This window comes from Hypomesus transpacificus, chromosome 23 (genome assembly GCF_021917145.1).
Source record: "Hypomesus transpacificus isolate Combined female chromosome 23, fHypTra1, whole genome shotgun sequence".
In the NCBI taxonomy this organism is placed as follows: domain Eukaryota; kingdom Metazoa; phylum Chordata; class Actinopteri; order Osmeriformes; family Osmeridae; genus Hypomesus; species Hypomesus transpacificus.
Window position 1 is genome coordinate 10464021 of NC_061082.1, and position 21186 is coordinate 10485206.

Consider the following 21186-nt stretch of genomic DNA (forward strand, 5'->3'; position numbering starts at 1 on the left):
TACGTCGTAGATTCGGGGACATTTAATGCTGTAAGCTATTACCGAAAAGACAAATTCAAGGAATCTCACGTGAGAACACTTTTCAAAACATTTGCCATTATTCCATACATTCCATACAAGTCTTAAGTTTCAAAAGTAATTGTGGCCAACATGTTCATATTAACTGGACAGTTGGCGGCGAAATCGAAAAGGACCAACCTGCAGCACTTTTTAGATAAATATCGACTGAACCTCGGTAGCGCCGACCACGACATGGTATAACATTGCTCCATCCAACCACTTTGGGTAGATGTTACGCAATCTGCATTTTTGGGGCGGAGTCACAGTAAAACAAACCCAGGAAGGAAGGTCATCTAGGTTGAATTACACTAGCTCAATTTCTCTCACAAGAGAGGAAAGATAGTGGCGTTTATCAACAAAAGTCTGCAAGTGCCGTTACTATACCTCCGCAGCCAAAATGTCCTCGATGGATTTGGAAAAACTAAAGATGACGGGCGCTGGACGAGCGATCGCCGTTCTTACTAGTGGTGGAGATGCACAAGGTACGATGAAATCAAGCCCACAACTGCTGTCTAAGTCGACAATTGTGTTTTAGTCCTAAATTATCTAATAAATTTAAAGAAATGTTAAATGTTGCAAATGTCAAGATAAAAAAAAGATCGACATTGTTTTTCAGTGGGTTATCTTACAAGGCTACTATGAACCTGTCTGACAGAATGTTAACCACGTACTGTAGACCACTGAAAACACTCCTGTAGATTCAGTAATGTAGCCTATCTATGTTCAATTGAAACCTATGTATGTGGTTGTATCTTCCTGCACAGAATGTTCAAGTCGTAGGCTAATCAGAAACTGAGTCTTCATCATAGCAACGCCCACGGTAATGGGCGTGAAGTATACACTGTAGTCGCCTACGTGCTCAGTATCAGCAACCGCTTGGAAGATCAATTGTCTACGGAACAAATTGGAAAACGAATAATTCTTCTGAACTTGTGGTCCTTCTGTAGCTATTGCCCATAGTGATTGACGCAGTCCAACCTAGTCTATAGACTGCGGTGATTGATCGATTGTTACACTGATTGACTTAGGGAATATAAATGACCTTCGTCCCCAGGAATGAACGCGGCTGTCCGCGCTGTGACCCGAATGGGCATATATGTGGGAGCAAAGATGTATCTAATCTATGAGGTATACTGAACCTGTATCTATTCTCCAAGATGAGATTCATTGCGTATTATCATCAGACATTTTTAATCATACACAAATATCATTGTAAATGATTAACTTGGAGTCACTTCTCATGTTTTACATCAGGGCTACCAAGGGCTGGTGGATGGAGGAGACAACATTAAACTGGCCCACTGGCAGAGTGTGACTGACATCATCCAGCAGGTAATAATGGAGGCTGCATCCTTCTCCTGAGAGTCCTAGCCAGGCTAAGGTTATGACCAGATACTGTTCTGTAACAATAGTTGTACTACATGGACAATGATTCCACATCTCTCTCTCTCTTATTCTCACTCTCTCGTCGGCTCTGTCTTACCCTCCCTGTCACTTTATTTTTTTCTCTCGCTCTCTCTTTTTCTCTAAGCAACATTATTGTTACTGCACATACTGAGCTATTTATTCTCTTCCTCATCCTTCTTTCTCTCTGTGTATCTCTTCTCTCCTGGCCTTCTAGTTCTGGTTGAGAACTGGTAAGAAGTCCCACTGCATGTGGTGTTTAGCACCCGTCACTAGATCCCACTAAGGAGATCTGTTAGCTATGGTCTCAGCTCAGGCCTTCCTGCTACGCATTTTTTAAGCAGCCTTGTTTTGTGTGTTGAGCCCAACATTGTCATGCAGTTGTACAAGTGGAATGAAGGACTTTGTAGAAGCCCTGTCTTAATCAATCAAGGTCACTGTGATAACATCATTGTGAACGGCTTTGCAATGGTCATTTGGCCATTGTTAGCTACCCAGTGGCTCCACCCCAGATTTGGTCATAATGAGGTGTCATCTCATTGTCGTTGGTTGTGTAATTCATGGTCGTGCCTGCCTGCTCTTTTTGACCCAGTACCAAAACTAGCTTTGAACATCCCGTTCAGCCCTGCACAGTCTTTCTGAAGGTGCTTTGGAAAATGCTTGCTTTGTCTGGGTAGTAAATAGAGACTCATTTTATGAGGACTGAGGGGCACTCCTTTGTGCTGTTTGGGACCACTCCATGTTATTGATGTCTAATTCTGGGTAATCCATGGACATTGATCGCTGGGTCAGACAAATTGTCCTGATACTACCTGAACCATCCATTGTCCCCAATCTGGTGTGACTGATAGGACTGAGATGACTGAGAGAAGTCTGTGTCATTAGCGCTGACGACCGTGTGATGTCTTTTCCTTTCAGGGGGGCACGGTCATTGGCAGCGCCCGCTGTAAGGCCTTCACCACCCGAGAAGGGAGGCTGGCGGCAGCCTTCAACCTGGTGAAACGCGGCATTACCAACCTGTGCGTGTGCGGCGGCGACGGCAGTCTCACCGGGGCCAACATCTTCCGGGGCGAGTGGAGCGGTCTTTTGACAGAGCTGGTGCAGAAAGGTATCTATGGTTGAATCCCAAACACCTGAACAGGTGCTGCTTCTTGTCCGGGAATGAAGAATATCCTGTTTGGGGGTGTGGGTTCAAAATCTGGAGGTGTGGTTTTAATATATTTTGAATGTACATTTTTTGTTTTGTTTTCTGTGTGTAGGGAGGATCACAGACACCCTAGCTAAGCAGCACAACCACCTAAATATCGTAGGGCTGGTGGGCTCCATTGACAACGACTTCTGTGGGACAGACATGACCATCGGAGCCGACTCAGCTCTGCACCGCATCATGGAGATCGTTGATGCCATCACCACCACCGCCCAGAGGTAGTAGCAACACAACACTGACACTACCCCAGAGTAGACACAACTGACATTAATATCACAAGTCAACTCCACAACACCATCACTACACACCAAGCTAAATTCAAAAGGACAACACACACCATCATTGTTGGTCTTGGCATGGTGTGCAGGGTGGGTGCCGATCTGGTGTGCCCGAGGTCACACACTGGAGGTCTGCAGACCAGGGGCTGAGTCCCAGGCTGGTCTCAGCATCTTGATGAGCAACATGTAAATGGAGCTTGTGATAGAACCAACCTGAGATCCAACCTAAACCCTCTCAGAAGATGTGGAAACATCTCTCAGAGAAGAGCATAGCAAACTGGAGCATCTGGAACCTTCTCAAGATGAGAGATCTATCAGTGGAATGTTGTGCTCTGAGGATCTGTTCCTGTCTTTTCTTAGATGGATTTCAGCGTGTTTGTTCATGATCTGACATGCTCTCCTGCAGCCAAGCTTCTGCATGCCTTGTCTGGTCCATGGGTTGTCTGAACACAGACCACAGTGGAGCTTTACAGCATAAAATGGCACTTGCTTAGGAAAATGTTTGTATGAACATGGTGTATCTAGCCATAAAACAATACCTGATGGCCATTTGTTAGAAGTAGTAAACCAGCTATCTAGTAGTAAACCATCTATCTCTTTCTCATGTTTCTCATGTCTCATGTAGCCACCAGCGCACGTTTGTTCTGGAAGTCATGGGCCGCCACTGTGGGTGAGTTATATTAGGCTGATTTGTGCTCTTCCACGGATTGGTTTGTTTGCTGCACTACTGGATGTTGCAAACATAACTTAACTGTGTCAAGCAAAGATTATTCAGGATCCAGTACCATATTTAGTGTTTGCAGGTTCTATGCTAATGAGGCTATACTAATGCAGGTACTTGGCGCTGGTGTCTGCTTTGGCATCCGGAGCCGACTGGCTCTTCATACCAGAGGCGCCCCCAGAGGAGGGCTGGGAGGACCGCATGTGTGCCCGTCTGGAGGGGGTGAGGCTTGGGCTGGCGGGTTCAGGGTTTGGGCAGAAGAAACCAGCATGGTCATGTTGGGAAGGAGCTCAAATGAAAAGGCTCTGGTGTAACACTGTCATTGTTGTTGTGTAGAGTCGCAGTAAGGGATCCCGACTCAACATCATCATCATCGCTGAGGGGGCTATCAACAAGAACGGAGAGCCAATATCTTCCAACTACATCAAGGATGTATGTCTTCATGTCTGCTGTGTATTTGTCAAGCAATTGTTCATACAGACTTCTGAGCTGTGATTGGTTCTTTGTTAGTGAGCTCATTCTTCTATAATTAGTTAATATAAATTAATCTAGCAGAAGTTATCTCAAGTAATGTCCATAAGGGGGTGGCGGGATTTGAACCTGCATCAACTAATTCTGCAGTCGAATGTCACTGAGCTGTAGCTATCTCCTTGTGGAAAAAGCTTGACACATCCCAGGTGGTGATCATTAGAGTGTATTGTGCTCCCTGACATCTGTCCCCTGTCCCTGCAGCTGGTAGTGAAGAGGCTCGGCTATGACACCAGGGTGACGGTGCTGGGTCATGTCCAGAGAGGAGGCACGCCCTCTGCTTTCGACAGGGTCCTGGTGAGTTCGAGAATATGCTGGTCTGTGTTCAAATCAAGTCGAACTTTATCCTCCCTTTTTACAAGCAATGTCACAAATGCCCACAGAGGGAGTAATGCATCTGTAAATCCTTCTAATAAATCATACATAAAGGATAGTATATCCATACTTCGCACATACATCATACCTTCCCTACACTTCTCTGAACCAGTGCTTTGTTAATCAGTTAAGATTAATGTGCCTTCCTCCTGTGTGCGTGTGTGTGCAGAGCAGTAAGGTGGGTGTGGAGGCGGTGGTGGCGCTGCTAGAGGCGAGCCCAGACACCCCTGCATGTGTCATCGGCCTGTCTGGAAACCAGGCCATGCGGCTGCCCCTCATGGAGTGTGTGGAGATGGTGAGTTCCCCTCAAACACCTCGAACACCACCCCTGGTTTAGATCAGAAGAACAGTGAAGGTAGATATGCCCTCTGCATATTCTCTCATAACCTCATATCTTGTGTTAGAATTGGCTGCAAACAATAAAGCTTTGTAATTCATATTTTGTGTCAGTTGCTGTAATGGGTGTGGTTCTAGAATGGGGACTATGTTTATCTCAACATCTAACTGTCTGTCTCTGTCGGTAGACTAAGGAGGTGCAGAAGGCCATGAATGAGAAGCGTTTTGACGAGGCCATCAAACTGCGAGGAGGGTGAGAACACTGGTCCTGGAATTACACGCATGACTTCAGTACATTTTCCCACATCATCTTTTTCTCTTGTCTTCATGTAATGATACCGTGTCTCCACTGTAGGAGCTTTGAAAACAACTGGAACATTTACAAGCTGTTGTCCTACCATAAGCCAGCCATGACCAAGGTAAAGGACCACTCTGTCTTTCTGGTCCAAATGATCTCCTTCTGATACCTGAGTGCCCTTGTCATTCACACCATGTGCGGACCGTGGAGTGAGATGTTTGTGTGTGTTTGGCAGACTAACTGCTCCCTGGCTGTCTTGAACGTGGGCGCCCCAGCCGCAGGTATGAATGCTGCGGTGAGGTCGGCCGCCAGGGTGGCGCTGGCTTCCGGTCACAAGGTCTACGCTGTCAGCGATGGATTTGAAGGCCTGGCCAACGGAGTGGTACGTCTCACATCCTCATAACGACAACACTGGTATAGTTCACTCTTTGGCCCTACAGAGGCCTGGAGCCCGTTCTCCGTACGTCGCTTATTACATCCGAGTTCAAATGACACATCCAAGACGACTTCATCTTGCTAATCATGATCTGGCTAATTCGGTTCTTCGAACACCCATGTTGTTTATAATTAGTATAGCTGGATTGAGTTATGCGTTGGTCTAAAAGGGGGTATGTATTGATAGTAGAAACCTTGATCTAAACCTCACATAAGTCTATCGCTGCTCACCGTGGCCAAAATGTGTGCCCTGTTTTTTCCGTAACAGAGTAACAGCTTGCTCGAAAGTTATTCCGAATTTTAAAATGTAATCAGAATGCCAGGGAACACCTCTAAGTCTGCGAAATCCAAGAAAGAGGGCTGGCAAACCAAATTAAATGTAGAGTAGTGACAGAGCCTGTTTAAAGAGAGCCTGCCCACTCCCTATTAAGCCCCATTGTACCGAATTGTGTTGCAGTTCCACCAGAGTTCCACTGGGAGTGATCGCGGTCGAGTGCAAAATGAATGGGAGTCTATGGAGCTAAACGGCTAAATTTGTCACTTGAACGCCTGATTGTCATTGATAAATCTCAGATTTGATTATAGTTTTTGCATGTTCAACATGGATTACAGGTCAAAAGTTGAATGAACGAGTACTTATGTCCTTTTGATTTCTTACAGGGTAAGTCGTTGTTGCCCATAACACGCTAGCATTCTGCTAACGAATGTTGATTGGTTAGTGAAGGACTGACTACGACCAGAGATCCCGCTTGATGGCATCCGAAGCAGAACCAGAATGTCAGAGCATTAGCACCATTAGCAACAACATTAGCAAGCCAAAACTCTTTCTAGCATGTGTATTGACAGGGAGAGCCTAACCTGTCAGCTGTGTTGTCGATGCCTCGAGAGTAAAGTGGAAGTAACCAGAGCTTGCCGTCAAGCAGTAGCTCTGGTCGTACGATGTGTATGACGTCAATGCTATTTTCAAAGGCTTTTTAGAACAGAAAGAAAACTTTAAAAAAAATCTAACGCCCAGTGGTGTGTATTTTTTTGCCTCCCCTTTCGATTTCAGAATTCAAATTACTAGACAAAAAATCATATCCTGAGAAAAGTGGATTTTGAGGGGTATACCTCCATAGACCTCCATTCATTCTGCACTCGACCGTTAGCGCCCTCATATGGAACTTGAGTGGAAGTTTCCCGAGAGTGGGAGTTCTCTCAGAGAATGTCTAATAAAGAGAGAACTCCCACTCTCGGGAAACGTCCGGGTTCTGAACTGGTTGCAGTTCCACTCAAGTTCCATATGAGGGCGCTGTAGTAAAAACGGACAAGACATGTCTGTGACAGACTTCCTGTATCACCTCTGATTGTAAAGCCTCAATCTAATCGTGTTTACATAAAATAAACCTGCTCCCGATCACGTTTAAGTTTACGGACCTGTTGCTATAAGTCCAGCTTGAGCTTCGAAGAACCGAACAATCCAAGATAATGACAAATCGTCAACAATCAAATCCAGTTAACTGAGTTAGCGACGTACAGAGAACAGGCCCCTGGCCTGGTTATAATAAAGACGGGTGTTGTGAGTGTTGGGGCGAAGATACAGAGATGTCTACCTGCTCTCTTCCTCCAGGTGACTGAGATGATGTGGCACAGTGTGGCTGGCTGGACTGGCCAGGGTGGCTCTCTGCTGGGAACCAAGCGGTATGGAAATGCTACAGTACAGTACAGAAGACATGGCACGACTGTCGAGCTGTCAAACAATGCTAACAGTGTTGTCTCTTCTCTAACACGCAGCATGAACAGGAAAGCTAACCGGCATTTTATGTGTCTCTTTGGTTTTTCCTTTCTTTCTTTTTTTCTTTTTATCAGGACCCTCCCAAGCAAGTGCATGGAGAAAATTGTGGAAAACATCAACAAGTACAGCATCCAAGGCCTGCTGATTGTCGGAGGGTTTGAGGTACCAGTTTAAACCCCAACAGCACACCAGAATGTTCCAAACTAATATAATATTAGGATAGGCCGTTAGGAAACTGTAGAGATTATCAGTACCAAGAATGTTCATGTACTTGCATGTCAAATCAACTTGAAACTTGATTATACCATCAATGTAATATTCCCTGACCTTCCATACCCGTGTTCTGCGTTCCTCAGGCCTATGAGGGTGTTCTGGAGCTGTTTGAAGCGCGGGGTCGTTATGACGAGCTGTGCATCCCCATGGTGGTCATCCCAGCCACAATCAGCAACAATGTTCCCGGCACGGACTTCAGCCTGGGGGCCGACACGGCTGTCAATGCTGCCATGGAGGTGAGACAACACAGACAACCTGTTGACCAGGAACAGTGCCCAGCATATTGCCTTATTTGGCCTTGCTTCAGTGTCCTTAGGACATCAAAGCCAGTTCATGTTTGTCTGGAGTTGTTTTATGTCAAGATCATCCTTGCAGACGTCTGATTAGTTTCTTGTTAAAACAGATATGACGTCATGTTGATTGATAACAGGTAACAAGTTTTGTGATGAAATTTGTTTGTCCTCTCTGACTTCCTCTCCAGGGTTGTGACAAGATCAAGCAATCTGCCTCTGGAACCAAGAGGCGTGTCTTCGTGGTGGAGACTATGGGAGGTTATTGTGGATACTTGGCAACCACCACTGGTATTGCAGTCGGTGCTGATGCAGCATATATATTTGAGGAACCCTTCAACATCCACGACTTAAAGGTGAGAAACAAGCACATTGCTACAAGGAACTACATGCTGAAAATGTATAGCTTCCTACCTTAGGAGAAGATATTGAATATATTTGAAATAAACGATTCAGATGACTTTGTTGATGTACCAGATGACTTGGAGCTTTTTAGACCCCAACAACATTTGTTTGTGATGTATGTGTATGGATTAGAAGGGCTAGAAACAATTATTCTTCTCCCGTCAGCATTCCTTGTCTTTGAAATGAAGCGCATCTTTGACCTTCTGAACATTGAAGTGATGAGTTCATTTTGACCTTACACCTTCTGAACAGTTTTCTAACTGTATAACCTTGTCCATGTCACCCTAATGACCTTGTCCTTCTTGGACTAACAACCATGTCCCTATCATCTTACAACCATGTCCCTATCATCTTACATCTTACCTTTCACAGACTAATGTGGAGCATTTAACAGAAAAGATGAGGAAGGATATCCAGCGAGGACTGGTGTTGAGGTTGGACACTTAATCTGTGTAGCAGGTCTCAGTCAACATAGCTCTTCAGTAGCTGTTGGACTTTATCTGTGGTGGTTTCACCATCAGTGTTGTGCCTCCACAGGAACGAGAAGTGCCATATCCACTACACCACTGACTTCATCCACAAGCTGTATTCAGCAGAGGGGAAGGGCATCTTCGATTGCCGTGTCAATGTGCTCGGGCATCTCCAGCAAGTAGGAAATGAAATGTTGCTTTCATTTAAAAACCTAAAACAAATCTATATATATCTACTTAAAAACCTCAAACAATATACATAGTCTGAACAATTTTAATATGTGTATGTGAGATTCTGAACACTAATAAAATATAAATACATTTAAAAAACAATGGTGGACTGATCAACATAGGCTCATGTTGCAAACCCCCCGCAATACCGCCGCGGACCCGCGGTTGAAAACCCCTGACTTAGGACATGTTCATAACTATGCTATGCTTATCCTCTCCAGGGTGGGGCCCCTTCACCCTTTGACAGAAATTTCGGCACTAAATTGGGTGTGAAGGCTGTGCAGTGGCTTTCTGAGAAGATGGCAGACAACTACAGACAAGGTACCTTGTACCAAGACACCTCTCAGAGCATGGAGGACAGTGGGATTAGAGGACAGTGGGATTAGAGGACAGTGGGATTAGAAGACTGGGATTACTGGATTGTAGGATTACAGGACTGGGATTAGAGAATAGTGGTATTACAGGACTGTGAAATAGAATACTTGGATTAGAGGCCTGGGATTAGAAGACTAGTATTAGAAGACTGTAGTATTACTGGACTGTGTGATTACAAAACAGTGGGATTAGAGGTTTGTGGGATTACAGAAGTGAGGGATTAGAGGACAGTGGGATTAGAGGACAGTGGGATTAGAGGACTGGACTGTATTGTTAAAATGTCTGCTCTACTGTCTCAGGTCGTGTGTTTGCCAACGCCCCAAACACAGCTTGTGTGATCGGCCTCAACAAGAAGGTCCTCTCCTTCATCCCTGTGACTGAACTAAAGGCCATGACTGATTTTGAGTGAGTGACATTGGAACCTTGGTCAAATTTTCTATTGCTGGCAATCATTAATTTGCATATATCATATTGGTGAGAAAGTGTATACAAACTGAAGAATAGATTGTATTTTAATATCTGGAGTTTTAGTTCAAACTCTGTGTATAATGACAACCGGCAACTGTTCAGCGAGAATTTACTGCAAAACTGCCTGTACCATGGCATTTCTAAGTTATCTTCATCTCCTTGGCCTAGACACAGGATGCCTAAGACACAGTGGTGGTTGAACCTGCGTCTGATGCTGAAGATGCTGGCCAAGCACCAGACCAGCTTCAGCGATTACGTCCCTGGGGAGATCGAGCATGTGACCCGCAGGTCCCTCAGCATAGATACTGGCTTCTAAACATTCTGGAACCCTTGAATGTCTTTCCATTCACCACCATTCCATCCATGAATTTATCTTTCCATTCCATCCATGATTCCGCAACTGTCTTTCCTTTCTCTGTCTTAAGAGGAGTCCTTGTCCCTACATCTGTGTAATGTGCCTGAAAGACTGTTGAGACGTACTGAAATCCAGTTTAAACCTCAGTTTCTTATATTGTTGAAAAGCTTGCCATTCCTACAGTACTGCAGAGTATGTAGGCTATGAAGGAATGTAATTGAATGAGGTAGACCAAGTAATGCTATGTACCTTTATAGAAAGATAATAATCACTACAAAACGAACCTAAAAGGCTGATAAGGTGTAGAGAACAATCCTAATTAAGAGGGCCCAAAGAAATAGTAAATGTATAATACAAAAATATGCAATATATCATATAATTTTTATTTTACCTTATCCAAATTGTCTATATATGAAATGATATATTTAAACACATTTGTTGAACCGTCAAAAGATCACATAGCATACACAATAACTTGTTTATTAAAAGTGAAAAGCGCAAATCCATAATTTTGAATGTTTGTCACTGAGGGAAAATAACAGATTGTTGTTACGTAATTGTGAGATTTGAAATGTACACTTAGTTGGTGCTTGAATATGCTTTTTTGATGTCATGAACTGTGGTTAACTTTTATTGTGACACTTCCAACATGTATTTTCCAATTAAGTATTTTTAATGAATGTCATTTGATCCTTTAGTGGTCTTAGGCCTTGACTTTGGCCTGTGCAAATGGTGTAGCTTTCAGTTGATGTTTGATAAGCATTTGTAATCTCTAAATTGGGTGTAAAAGTGTGCGTTTCTTTTCTACTCTTTATAGAGGTAGATAACTGCTGGAAATCTTGTTTATCGATAGTAACATCAAACAGTAAATCACTGAAATTTTAAGTACACTGGATAAGGTGCAATTACATTTTAAAGTTTAGGATTATTTGCTGTTTTTGCAATTGTAAAAGATGAGCTTTGAATAGCAATGTCCACAAAGCAGAGCTGTGAATAATTGTTAATGTGAATTGTTTTTAATACCAATGTAATTTGAGGCTGTAGCATTAATATAAACACTCAGTTCTAAAGATGTTATTTTATTGACATTTCTTAGCCATTTGCTTTTACCAATGTGTGTATTTGTGAATCATTACTATGAAAAACAATTGTCAACAAATAATTTATACTTAAATATAACGAGTTTCCAAACAGCAGATATTTAAAAAGGAAATTTAAAGATGCAGAAAATATATATAATAAAGGTTTTTCTCAATCTTCTGTGCTGCAACTACATGTCTGACATTTAGGTTAGTTTCCCACAACAACCAAACAGGAAGTGAACTGATATGAAAAACAGCTATTGTTAAGCAAACTGGATCAGAATCTCTGTTAAAATGTTCAAAAGTTGAAGGAGAATGGCAATGCATCCACAGCTCCTCCCGTTTCCTGGTTCCCAGGGCTCTGGTCAGAAAAGGCAAACTCAAAGTCGTCTTCCGACTTCTCAGATTGGTCAAAGGGAAAGCCTGCAGAAACATTATAACTCACACAGGTGTCATACCAGTACATCAGCAGGCCTATAACAGAACATCCATACCAAGTACTTACCACTTGTGGACTTGGATCCAGAGGGTTTCTGGATAACAACAAACAAGATATGAGCTTGAACTTTAAGGTCTACTCAGCAAAGTATAGATACCACACTCTTACCTTGTCACTGAAATAAGAGCTTGTGAAAGTAAAAGGAGAGTCCTGTAATAGGAAAGAAGACATTTGTATTCTAAAACAGTGAATCAAATGGTCGTTCAGGCCTTGTCTTACAATTGTTCTGCCCTCACCTCTGCTTGTGGCGAGGCCATGTTGAAGCCACAGTCGAACCCTGAGAAGCCTGGGGTGGCAGAGCTCATGGAGAACAGGAAGCCTGGAGATGTGGCATCTCCACTCTCCTGGTGACCGGGAGAACTGCTGGGGCTGGAGCTGCAGGGGCAGGTTTAGGGGCGCACATTAGTGACACGTCCACCAAAAGATAATTGAAATGTCCGCACCAAAAAACTGCAACAGAGCAGGGGTTATGTTAGCATAAAGGTTGAGAAAAAAGTTTGTTCAAACCAATCCCGCTCTTGGTAAACGGTACCCACCCAGCAACTGACCACCTCTCGTTAACAACTCTTTAGCCAGGTATAAGGTTACACAGGACATTAAACTTACTGAAATGGTCAGATTCATTGTCAATTCATTATCAGGCTTAATGACTGAGTGATCTTACACAAGTGAGAAGGTCGGGGTATTTGACACTGCTTTCATTCTCCGTGGGGAGATATGAGGGCCTTCTCTGGAAGGTGAACCCTGACTGGTAAAAGCTCTAGAAGGGGAAGACTGAGTACAGGCCATCAAAGTTAGGGAAGACTGCTTCTTCTCCCCCTGCTCCTCCTCCTCAATCATGTGCCTGAAAGGTGCCTGCTCCTCGTCCACGGTCTCTCTCTGCCCCACCACCTCTGTCTCCTCTGCTATACTAGCTAGAGTAGGAGGCTCGTCCTGATAAGAGAACACTGTGAGTTTAAGTGCATTTCAACTTGCTTTTATGTTGTATGCTTTACAAAACCATAAACCCTGTATTGATGGGGCTAACACTGGATGAATATGAATACTAACAGTGCGTTCACACTGCTGCGACGCGATCGCTTGCCATCGCTTGCCTTCCCACAGTTCACCACGCTCGGGGGCGTTTCAAACAGATACATGTAGAATGTAGTTCTCTAAAGTCACTATTGTAGTTGTCATGGCCAAGTGTGCAGACTTGGGTTTACGTAGTTGCAACATCGATCAAAATACAACTTGTATACAACATACAAAACTGTTTAATAGACATACACGTTGACATGTGTAAAAAACGTTTTACTATATTCCTCAGTCTCTGCTAATCTGTCAATACGATAGGGAGTTCTAGCCGGGGTAGCTAGCTAGTTACCACAGAACGAAGTTACGTAATGTCACTAGACTGAATTAGAAAGTACAAGCACCAACAACTTAGGCAACCTTGCGCCATGCATTGTTTTTTTTAAATGAACATCTCTGTACAAATACAGCTATGTATCGTACAGGACTGGGTGAGCAGCCACACAAACGATTAGTTTCTCCTTCACCTTGAAACCTAGAAAGCTAGAAATGTTTGCCATGGTTGCTACGTTAGGAGAAAAAAGAAAACACTCCGATTGGCCATCGCTAGCGAAAATCGCTCCTCATTTGCATAAAGTTGAGAAAATCTCAACTCTGTCGCGTCGCTACCCACAATGCACCACGCAAGCGATTTGCCTGGCTTCATAGAAAATGAATGGAAAACATGTTGTCGCTCGCATCGCGTCGCTGCAGTGTGAACGCACTGTAAGAGATGTATTGACTAGATCAAAATACTTTTTGTTATCAACCTAAATTGTTATCAGCCCAAGTTTTGTTATCAACCCAATAAATATGTTTCTGTCCAATGTATGGGGCCGGATTATAAAATTGATTGTAAAGAAGTTTTGTTTAATCTTAAGGAACAACATGTAAAAGACCTGCACATCTAGCACACTTCCTTGGTTGCGATCCATACTTGAAACCTCAACTGATGGCTGCAATTGTTCTGGAGAAATGAGACACTTCAAATTACAAACAGGAAGAGATGTAATACACAAGACTTTTAAAACATTACAATGCAATTTTTCACATACCTATTACTTCCTTGTTGGACCACATTTCAGGACTAGCAACTCCTTCAGATGGAGGGTAGGCTGGTGTGTTCAAACTGATGGTTTCCTCAAGATTCTCCTCAGCCATTCCCTCACCAATGTCCTGACAACCATCCTGAAATATTTTCAGTCACATCACAATGAAAAAAAATGCTATAACTGATGAAACTTCAGTTATACACAGTATTATAATGAAATGTGTGAAATGGCCCCGCTTGAATTGCTTGAACAACCACCTCCACATTAAAGTCCCTAGAATGAGAACTGGACAGATATTTTAACTGGGAGGTTGGTGACAGCCTAAACACCAGCTAGGTTTACCTGCCCCTTTGGCTGGGTGAGGTGGAGAGAAGACAAGTGTATGTGAGCATCGAGGTCATCTGCTTGATGATCTGGCTGTCTGTTAGGCTCCTCAGTACTCACACGATCAGAGACACTGTATGGCAAACTGGAGTCTTTAGAGACTGGGGTTGGATATACAACCAATCACCATGAACTGTGAGAAAACACTCACTGACCTTACCTTTCTGCTGAGTTCTCAATGGAAAAAGTACTGTGTGTTTTCCCTAGGGAAATATAAAAAGGCTTTAAGCTGTCAAGTGCTAAACCAGGAGAAAAAGAAAACTATAAATCAGACTTGTTACCATGCTGATCTTCTAGCTCTTTCTCTCTCATTCTTATCTGTCCATCGCAAGCTTTAATGCGACGCTCAATCTCCTCATTCTCAGACTGTATCATGAGGAGTTTTTTGGCAAGAGGACTTTCACAGTAATACTCTTTGTATTTCTGGAACACCTTTTTGTAGCTTTCAATTCTCTCCTGGTAGACCTTCCTAAGACACAAAATGGCAATTGGACACATCAACTTCTATGTTCTAATGTTAATTACAGTGTGCCATTTCATCTCGAGTGTAAGCCTACAGAAAACAGTACTAGGCTTACTTTTCTTGATTGCAGTTCTCTTGTGTCCTCTCCAGTTCCAACTGCAACACTTTCTCATACTGTTGAAGGTAGTTGTTGGTTGCCTTCATGCTACAATTTGAGCAGAAATACAGTAACATACAGTAGATGGTTAACTTAGGATGTATCATCTGGTTTGGTCTCACAAAGTACTGTATGTGTGTCAATAAACTCTAGTGGACCATCTTTCTGTTTACCTTTTTGCATTGGCTTTAAAATGCTTTACAATTTTCTGTTTCTGATTAATTTCATCTTCAAGTTTCCTTATACTGCAGGTGGTAGTTTCTATGTAAGATTTCTTCTGAGCAATATTAGCTTTGCAAACTGATGAGGTAGAAATATAAATTAACAGGACACTTAATGAAAGTAAATTGCGGAGGCTACTGAATAGTTTACTAGTACTAGTAGCTACTAATCTTCAATGAAGGGGACAACTTACGTTCTATTTGTTGATTTATCGCATTCTTCTTTTGAGACAGTTCCCTAGACTGCAGAACTGTAACATCACAGGAAAAGATTAATATAATGTAAGTTTGCCAGACAGTCTGGCTCCGACATGGGCATTTGGAAATCAGGGCACTCAAGTCTCACGCGTTTGCGGTGACTGACGCATTTCAGCCATTTCTCACGCTCTCACGCAACACCTTATATTTCTCACACATTTCAACCATTTCTCACGCAAAGAAGTAAGGGATAACTTGTCTCGCTATTTAAAATGTACAAGTAATGGACGAGGCGCAGGCATACTAACATGATAGTTGTCTATTGGTTATATAGCCAATCAGTAAACATCACCAGCAACCCCCCACCCTCCTATACCCAAACGTTGAAAGGTATGTTAATCTCATGCAAAAACCTTTATAAAATTTGAGCTCTGTGAAATGAACTTACCCAGCTGAAGTAGGAGGATGTCTATGTTCACAAATGATTCTTGGCCATCCATTGTGGCTTAACAGATAATTAGGAAATCTAGCCTAACAATTTCATTAGAATGCAACACATGTTAGCATAGTTAGCAGTAATGTAGCAAGAAAGTAACGTTTAGGCTAAAGTTTAGGCAGTTGCAATTGCCGGCTAACAGCTAGCTAGCTACTGTAGCCCAACCCTAACCCTATGTAAAGTGTGCAAATATTTGACCTGACCATTCAAAGTGAGTAGTTCTAAAAGGAATTTCGATTTTAAAAGCTTAAGAACGGTTTAATTTACCTACCCTGCTGGTATAGTTATTGTCAGGCTAGCATTTAACTTTACAAGTATCACGACGCGCCGAAGTGGCGCCAAAGCTGTGAAAATGTTCAGCGAGAACGGAGAACCGTTTTCTCATTTGCTCGCGCTTACTTGCTCCTCGCACTGCAAAGATATTTTTACAACTAACGCTAGTTTCTGTTGTCATACCCATGTCAAAATCATAAGTTAGTCCTAGTAACATCTTGTGTCAAAAGTAGCAATTGTGTATCAAACGCTTGCCATCAGCTTCTCTGTCTCTTTTCGAGTGCATTGTGCCTGTTAGATGTTATGGGAAGTTCACATAATTTTATCTTGCTACCCATATCTTTCAATAGGTGGCAGTCAAGCATGTTCCCATTGCTAAAGTAATAAATACACCTGTGGTGAGTGAACCAATCCCCTTTTCATACTAACTTACTTACTATTCATAGATTCAATTTCATAGTTGTCTCAGTGTTATCAAAAACCATAGTGTTTTTACAGATAAAATCCCTATTGCACTATTAACTCTAACTGGTTGTTGTGTTCTCTGTTTATAAAACCCTGGGTGGAAAGCTCTGCAAGCTCCCGCTGTAGGTGGTGCCCTTGCACCAAGAAGGTCAGGGATGAGGAGGTGAGGGGCGAAGCCAGGGTTGGAGAAGGAGGGGGCGGTCAGGCAGCAGTGGAGCGACTGGTACGAGCTCGACCAGGAGCTGATCGGGGTTCTGGAGAGGCCTGTACCCGTCGTAGACCTGTTTGATTACATCCAGGAGAGAGGAGAATACTCCCAGAGGATCATGCCAGGGTAAGCTTGTGCAGACAAGTTCATCACAACCATCCACATTCAGAAAGCTATTTATGAAAATAAAAATGTACCTCAATTTGCCTCTCCCAACTCTCTTTCATCTTTCTCTCTGTCTCTCTTTCTGTAGATCATTCTGAGGCAGATGGTTAATTCCTTGATAAAAAATTTAATTCAACCAGAGAACCTTCTGGTTGAGATCAGTTCTGCGGTTCTGCTGTTCTGCATTCGGGTATGGAGGACTAAATGTGCCAAAATTAAATACATAAATAAATAAATACTTAAATAAATAAATACTTAAATAAATAAATAGACATCTCTTAAGTGATGATATTGTTAACATGGGGCCTGTTCACAGTCACGTTTATTGAAGCAAGCGCATGATCAGGTAGAGGGTCAGAGAAGTGTGTGCGTCTTGGTTGTGCCAGGCTGCCAGCACCGTTCTACAGCTCCACACCAGGAATAAACCATTACAGGTTACGTTTTAGGGCCATTTAAACATGTTCAGGAAAAACAGTGTTTTATAAAGCCTAAAACACTGCAGTTCCATGAGGACAGTTCTATCAAATGGCAATGTCCCGCCTCTTTACATTTAAAATGAAATGCGCATTTCATTTTAAATGAAAAGAGGCGGGACATAAGCAGTTTTATCAAAGTCCCGCCTCTTTACATTTAAAATGAAATGCACATTTCATTTTAAATGAAAAGAGGCAGGATATAAGCAGTTCTATCAAAGTCCCGCCTCTTTACATTTAAAATGAAATGCACATTTCTTTTCCTTTGAAAAGAGGCGGGACATAACCAGTTGCACAGACCTGTCCTTATTGGACTGCAATGTTTTACTCTTGGAGCACTGTGATTGGACACTGTGTTTGATAGCAAACTGTCAGACCTGAGCTGTCAATCAAGGAGCAGACATATTCAGTCTTATTGAAATGCAAATGGTCCACTTTGAAAACGACTGAACCAGACATTTTCTTGTTAACATGTGGCCTGTTCTCAGTCAAGTTCATTGAAGTAAGCGCATGATCAGGTAGAGGGTCAGAGAAGTGTGTGTGTTTTGGTTGTGCCATGCTGCCAGCACCGTTCAACAGCTCAATACCAGGCATAAACCATTACAGGTTACATTTTAGGGCCATTTAAACATGTTCAGGAAAAAACTATGTTTTATAAAGCCTAAAACACTGCAGTTCCATTAGGACAGCTCTATCAAATGGCTTATGTCCCGCCCCTTTTCATTTAAAATGAAATGCGCATTTCTTTTCCTTTGAAAAGAGGCGGGACTTTGATAAAACTGCTTATGTCCCGGCTCTTTACATTTAAAATGAAATGCGCATTTCATTTTAAATGTAAAGAGGCGGGACTTTGATAAAACTGCTTATGTCCCGCTTCTTTTCATTTAAAAAGAAATGTGCATTTCATTTTAAATGTAAAGAGGCGGGACTTTGATTTACGTGTTTGGCTGCATATTTTCAGTTAGCAGATGGTACTGTTTGAATCACAATTCCATCTGAAAAATACTAACGGTAACACAGCTGACGCACGCCCTACAATTTCCCCCATAAATTGTACCATCTCTAGTTCCCCTTTCAAGTAATAAGCCCCTGTGTTCAAGTGTTGAGCATTAAATTAGCTGCATGGTCAGTAGAGATCTTGGGACGAAATTGTGTTTGTGTAAATGTTTTATGTAGTTAGATGGTCTGAGGAGAATGAGTGGAGTTGGTGAGTTGCAGTCATTCGCCATAGTTCTAGTACTAATGCGAGGCTAGTCTCCATAGATATCTATATTATGTCTATGGATATCTATGCCTATAGTCTCCTCCACGTCTCCCCAATGTGACGTCATCACCAAATTGCGCTAAAATGCCACTGCTAACACCATAAACGACAAAAACTGGTCTTTAACACCATTTAGAGACACCATTTGGAGATTTTTTTAATTATACACATATCTTGAGTGCTTCATGTACCCATTTATCAACAGTGATGTTTAACCTGCAATATGGCCTTTAAGTCACGCTCAGAAATGTGTCATTTGCATATTAAAATCACAAGAAAATCGAGCCGGGGGCACGCCCCCCCCCCCCCCCACCCCCGTAAATGACACTGTCACCTTTTTTACTCTGAGGAGTTTGCAGGTCTGGCTTTGGCATTCCCAGCTAACACATGAGTTGCGGCAACGTTGCCAGTAAGTGCTCAGTTGGTAACCCGCGACGTTACCTTCTGGCAACGTCGTGGCAACGTCGTAGCAACGTTATAAAGGGAATGTTGCCAGTTGGTCCCATGGGCAACGTTGCCACGACGTCGTACCTTGGTCGGCTGGTTACGTTATTTTTAGACCAGTGGGCAACGTTGCCGCGACGTCGTACCTTGGTCCACTGGTTACGTTATTTTTAGACCAGTGGGCAACGTTGCCGCGACGTCGTACCTTGGTCCGCTGGTAACGTCATTTTTAGGTCCGTGGGCAACGTTGCCGCGACGTCGTACCTTGGTCGGCTGGTTACGTCATTTTTTGGTCCCATGGACGACGTTGCCGCGACGTCGTACCTTGGTCGGCTGGTAACGTCATCTTTTGGTCCGTGGGCAACGTTGCCGCGACGTTGTACCTTGGTCGGTTGGTTACGTTATTTTTTGGTCCGTGGGCAACGTTGCCGCGACGTTGTACCTTGGTCAGCTGGTTACGTTATTTTTTGGTCCCATGGACAACGTTGCCGCGACGTTGTACCTTGGTCGGCTGGTTACCTTATTTTTAGACCCTTGGACAACGTTGCCGCGACGTCGTCCCTTGGTCGGCTGGTTACCTTATTTTTGTCGCAGGACAGCGGTTCTTGACTGCAATATAGTGTAAATGTAGACACTGCATGTAATTCATGTGCTGCTCAGCTCCAGCAGGTCATTGGTCATCAATGTTCTCATATGCAGACACATAGTGTAAATTAAAAAAGACAGAATGTGGAATATAATTTAGTCTTTCATTCTTTACTATAAACATGTACAAAAGCAATCAATGTGTGATGAGTAACATGATTAAGCAAACATTATTTGTAGGCTATAGCACACCAAAGCTGTATGACACACAATGCAAATTTGTGCTCCAATAGTTTTGTAATACAAAATTGTTAAATGTGACCAAAAGGTAAGCGACTCTTAAGAGTTTCATTTTCAAAGACAAGTCATCACAGAATATTACAATTCTTCCTTAGCAAACCTGCCCCTCAGTCTGCCCCTGAGCAACAACTTTGCGCATGCCCATTTCAACGCATTGCTGAAACTGGGCTTCCTAAACAGTTTTTGCCGGGGTCCTACCGTCTTTCACACAATGGATTTTACCTGGAAATAAGTTACTTCAAAGGTGAGTTTCTTTACAGACATAGTTTTAAATATATAAACATATTTTTAGAAATTGGATGGGGCATAAAGGTTTGAAATTGAGTTATTTATAGCGTTATATCAGATTCACATTGTTTACGTTAGGATTTCGCTAGCTAGGTTAAACCCTCCAGAAAGTTATTTTGAAATACTGAAAATGCATACATGTTATCAAAGTTTAGCGTCTGATAAATCACCCTCAAAAGAATCAGTGAAAATAAACGTTCAGAACTGTTAGAAAACCCTGTCCCAAAATAGTTTATTTAGCTACAGTAGCTAGCCCTGAATTTTCAAAGACGCTAGCGCGTGGCTGATCACGTTCACAGTCGGTCATGGCATGCACAACAATGGCGTCTGTAAAAGTATCATGTCACTAATTCTTCCAATTTGTACATGACATTTGTTTTTGGATACGTTTATTCGTTTTAACCTTTAGATGCGTGAGTTCTAAATATTTAAGACACTTTCACCAGAGTACGTGAGTTATTTTTCCAAAACGGAAGCTATGTAGCTTTAATTAGCTTCCGTTACCTAGCAACCTAAGATAATACTCGTACCAATGCTACTACTTGCTAGTGTTACTTGTTAGCCTACTAATTGTACATTTTGAAGCCATACTGTAGTGTTTATCATATAGTTATTGCCCATCGGAAAATAGTTGGTTGGAATGTTCAGAATCACACATGTGCTACGCTGTGGGGCCCTGCTTTCGAACATATCACATATACGATGCTTCTTCAAAATCAATACTAATAGGCTACTGTGTACGTAAACTACATTCCACTTTCATTTCTGTACAGGTGATCCGACCACCATCACAAGTACTGTGTCCCTTGGAAATTATGGTAAAGTAATGAATG

The 21186-nt window shown here is 42.6% G+C and overlaps 2 protein-coding genes across 4 annotated transcripts; one reads left to right on the forward strand and one right to left on the reverse strand.

Annotated features, from left to right (window-relative positions):
• Positions 1 to 302: 302 nt before the first annotated feature.
• Positions 303 to 11543, forward strand: pfkla (phosphofructokinase, liver a). The gene is made up of 22 exons (XM_047047011.1): positions 303 to 542; positions 1115 to 1188; positions 1315 to 1392; positions 2383 to 2572; positions 2724 to 2889; positions 3575 to 3619; positions 3784 to 3892; positions 4007 to 4102; positions 4403 to 4495; positions 4743 to 4868; positions 5098 to 5162; positions 5265 to 5328; positions 5443 to 5589; positions 7252 to 7322; positions 7491 to 7578; positions 7773 to 7925; positions 8171 to 8335; positions 8757 to 8818; positions 8922 to 9033; positions 9307 to 9406; positions 9760 to 9865; positions 10097 to 11543. Exons 1-22 carry the CDS (start codon positions 458 to 460, stop codon positions 10242 to 10244), a joined length of 2343 nt encoding a protein of 780 aa, XP_046902967.1. The 5' UTR covers positions 303 to 457; the 3' UTR covers positions 10245 to 11543.
• Positions 11544 to 11637: 94 nt separating this feature from the next.
• On the reverse strand, positions 11638 to 16453 carry LOC124485417. 3 transcript variants are annotated; one of them, XM_047047023.1, is made up of 14 exons: positions 15841 to 16453; positions 15389 to 15445; positions 15147 to 15273; positions 14932 to 15021; positions 14635 to 14822; positions 14514 to 14556; positions 14312 to 14426; positions 13973 to 14105; positions 13817 to 13884; positions 12529 to 12797; positions 12101 to 12239; positions 11973 to 12014; positions 11871 to 11898; positions 11638 to 11788 (listed from the first exon to the last, which is right to left on the reverse strand). In XM_047047023.1, the coding sequence occupies exons 1-14, from the start codon at positions 15890 to 15892 to the stop codon at positions 11664 to 11666; spliced, it is 1476 nt and encodes a 491-aa protein (XP_046902979.1). In that variant the 5' UTR covers positions 15893 to 16453; the 3' UTR covers positions 11638 to 11663. The 3 variants fall into 3 exon arrangements, with proteins under 3 accessions (XP_046902979.1, XP_046902981.1, XP_046902980.1); XM_047047025.1 differs by lacking the exon at positions 15147 to 15273 and having other exon boundaries at positions 15841 to 15874; XM_047047024.1 differs by lacking the exons at positions 15147 to 15273; positions 15841 to 16453 and having other exon boundaries at positions 15389 to 15616.
• Positions 16454 to 21186: the final 4733 nt, after the last annotated feature.

Bases quoted from the DNA above. Each gene is read 5' to 3' on its own strand.
- pfkla (XM_047047011.1), top strand. From the start codon at position 458: ATGTCCTCGATGGATTTGGAAAAACTAAAGATGACGGGCGCTGGACGA. The intron at 1,189-1,314 runs GTATACTGAACC...GTTTTACATCAG, and splicing joins AGATGTATCTAATCTATGAG to GGCTACCAAGGGCTGGTGGA. The intron at 3,620-3,783 runs GTGAGTTATATT...ATACTAATGCAG, and splicing joins GTCATGGGCCGCCACTGTGG to GTACTTGGCGCTGGTGTCTG.
- LOC124485417 (XM_047047023.1), bottom strand. From the start codon at position 15,892: ATGGATGGCCAAGAATCATTTGTGAACATAGACATCCTCCTACTTCAG. The intron at 15,274-15,388 runs GTAAGTTGTCCC...CTACCTCATCAG, and splicing joins GATAAATCAACAAATAGAAC to TTTGCAAAGCTAATATTGCT. The intron at 14,427-14,513 runs GTAAGGTCAGTG...TTTGCCATACAG, and splicing joins ATTGAGAACTCAGCAGAAAG to TGTCTCTGATCGTGTGAGTA.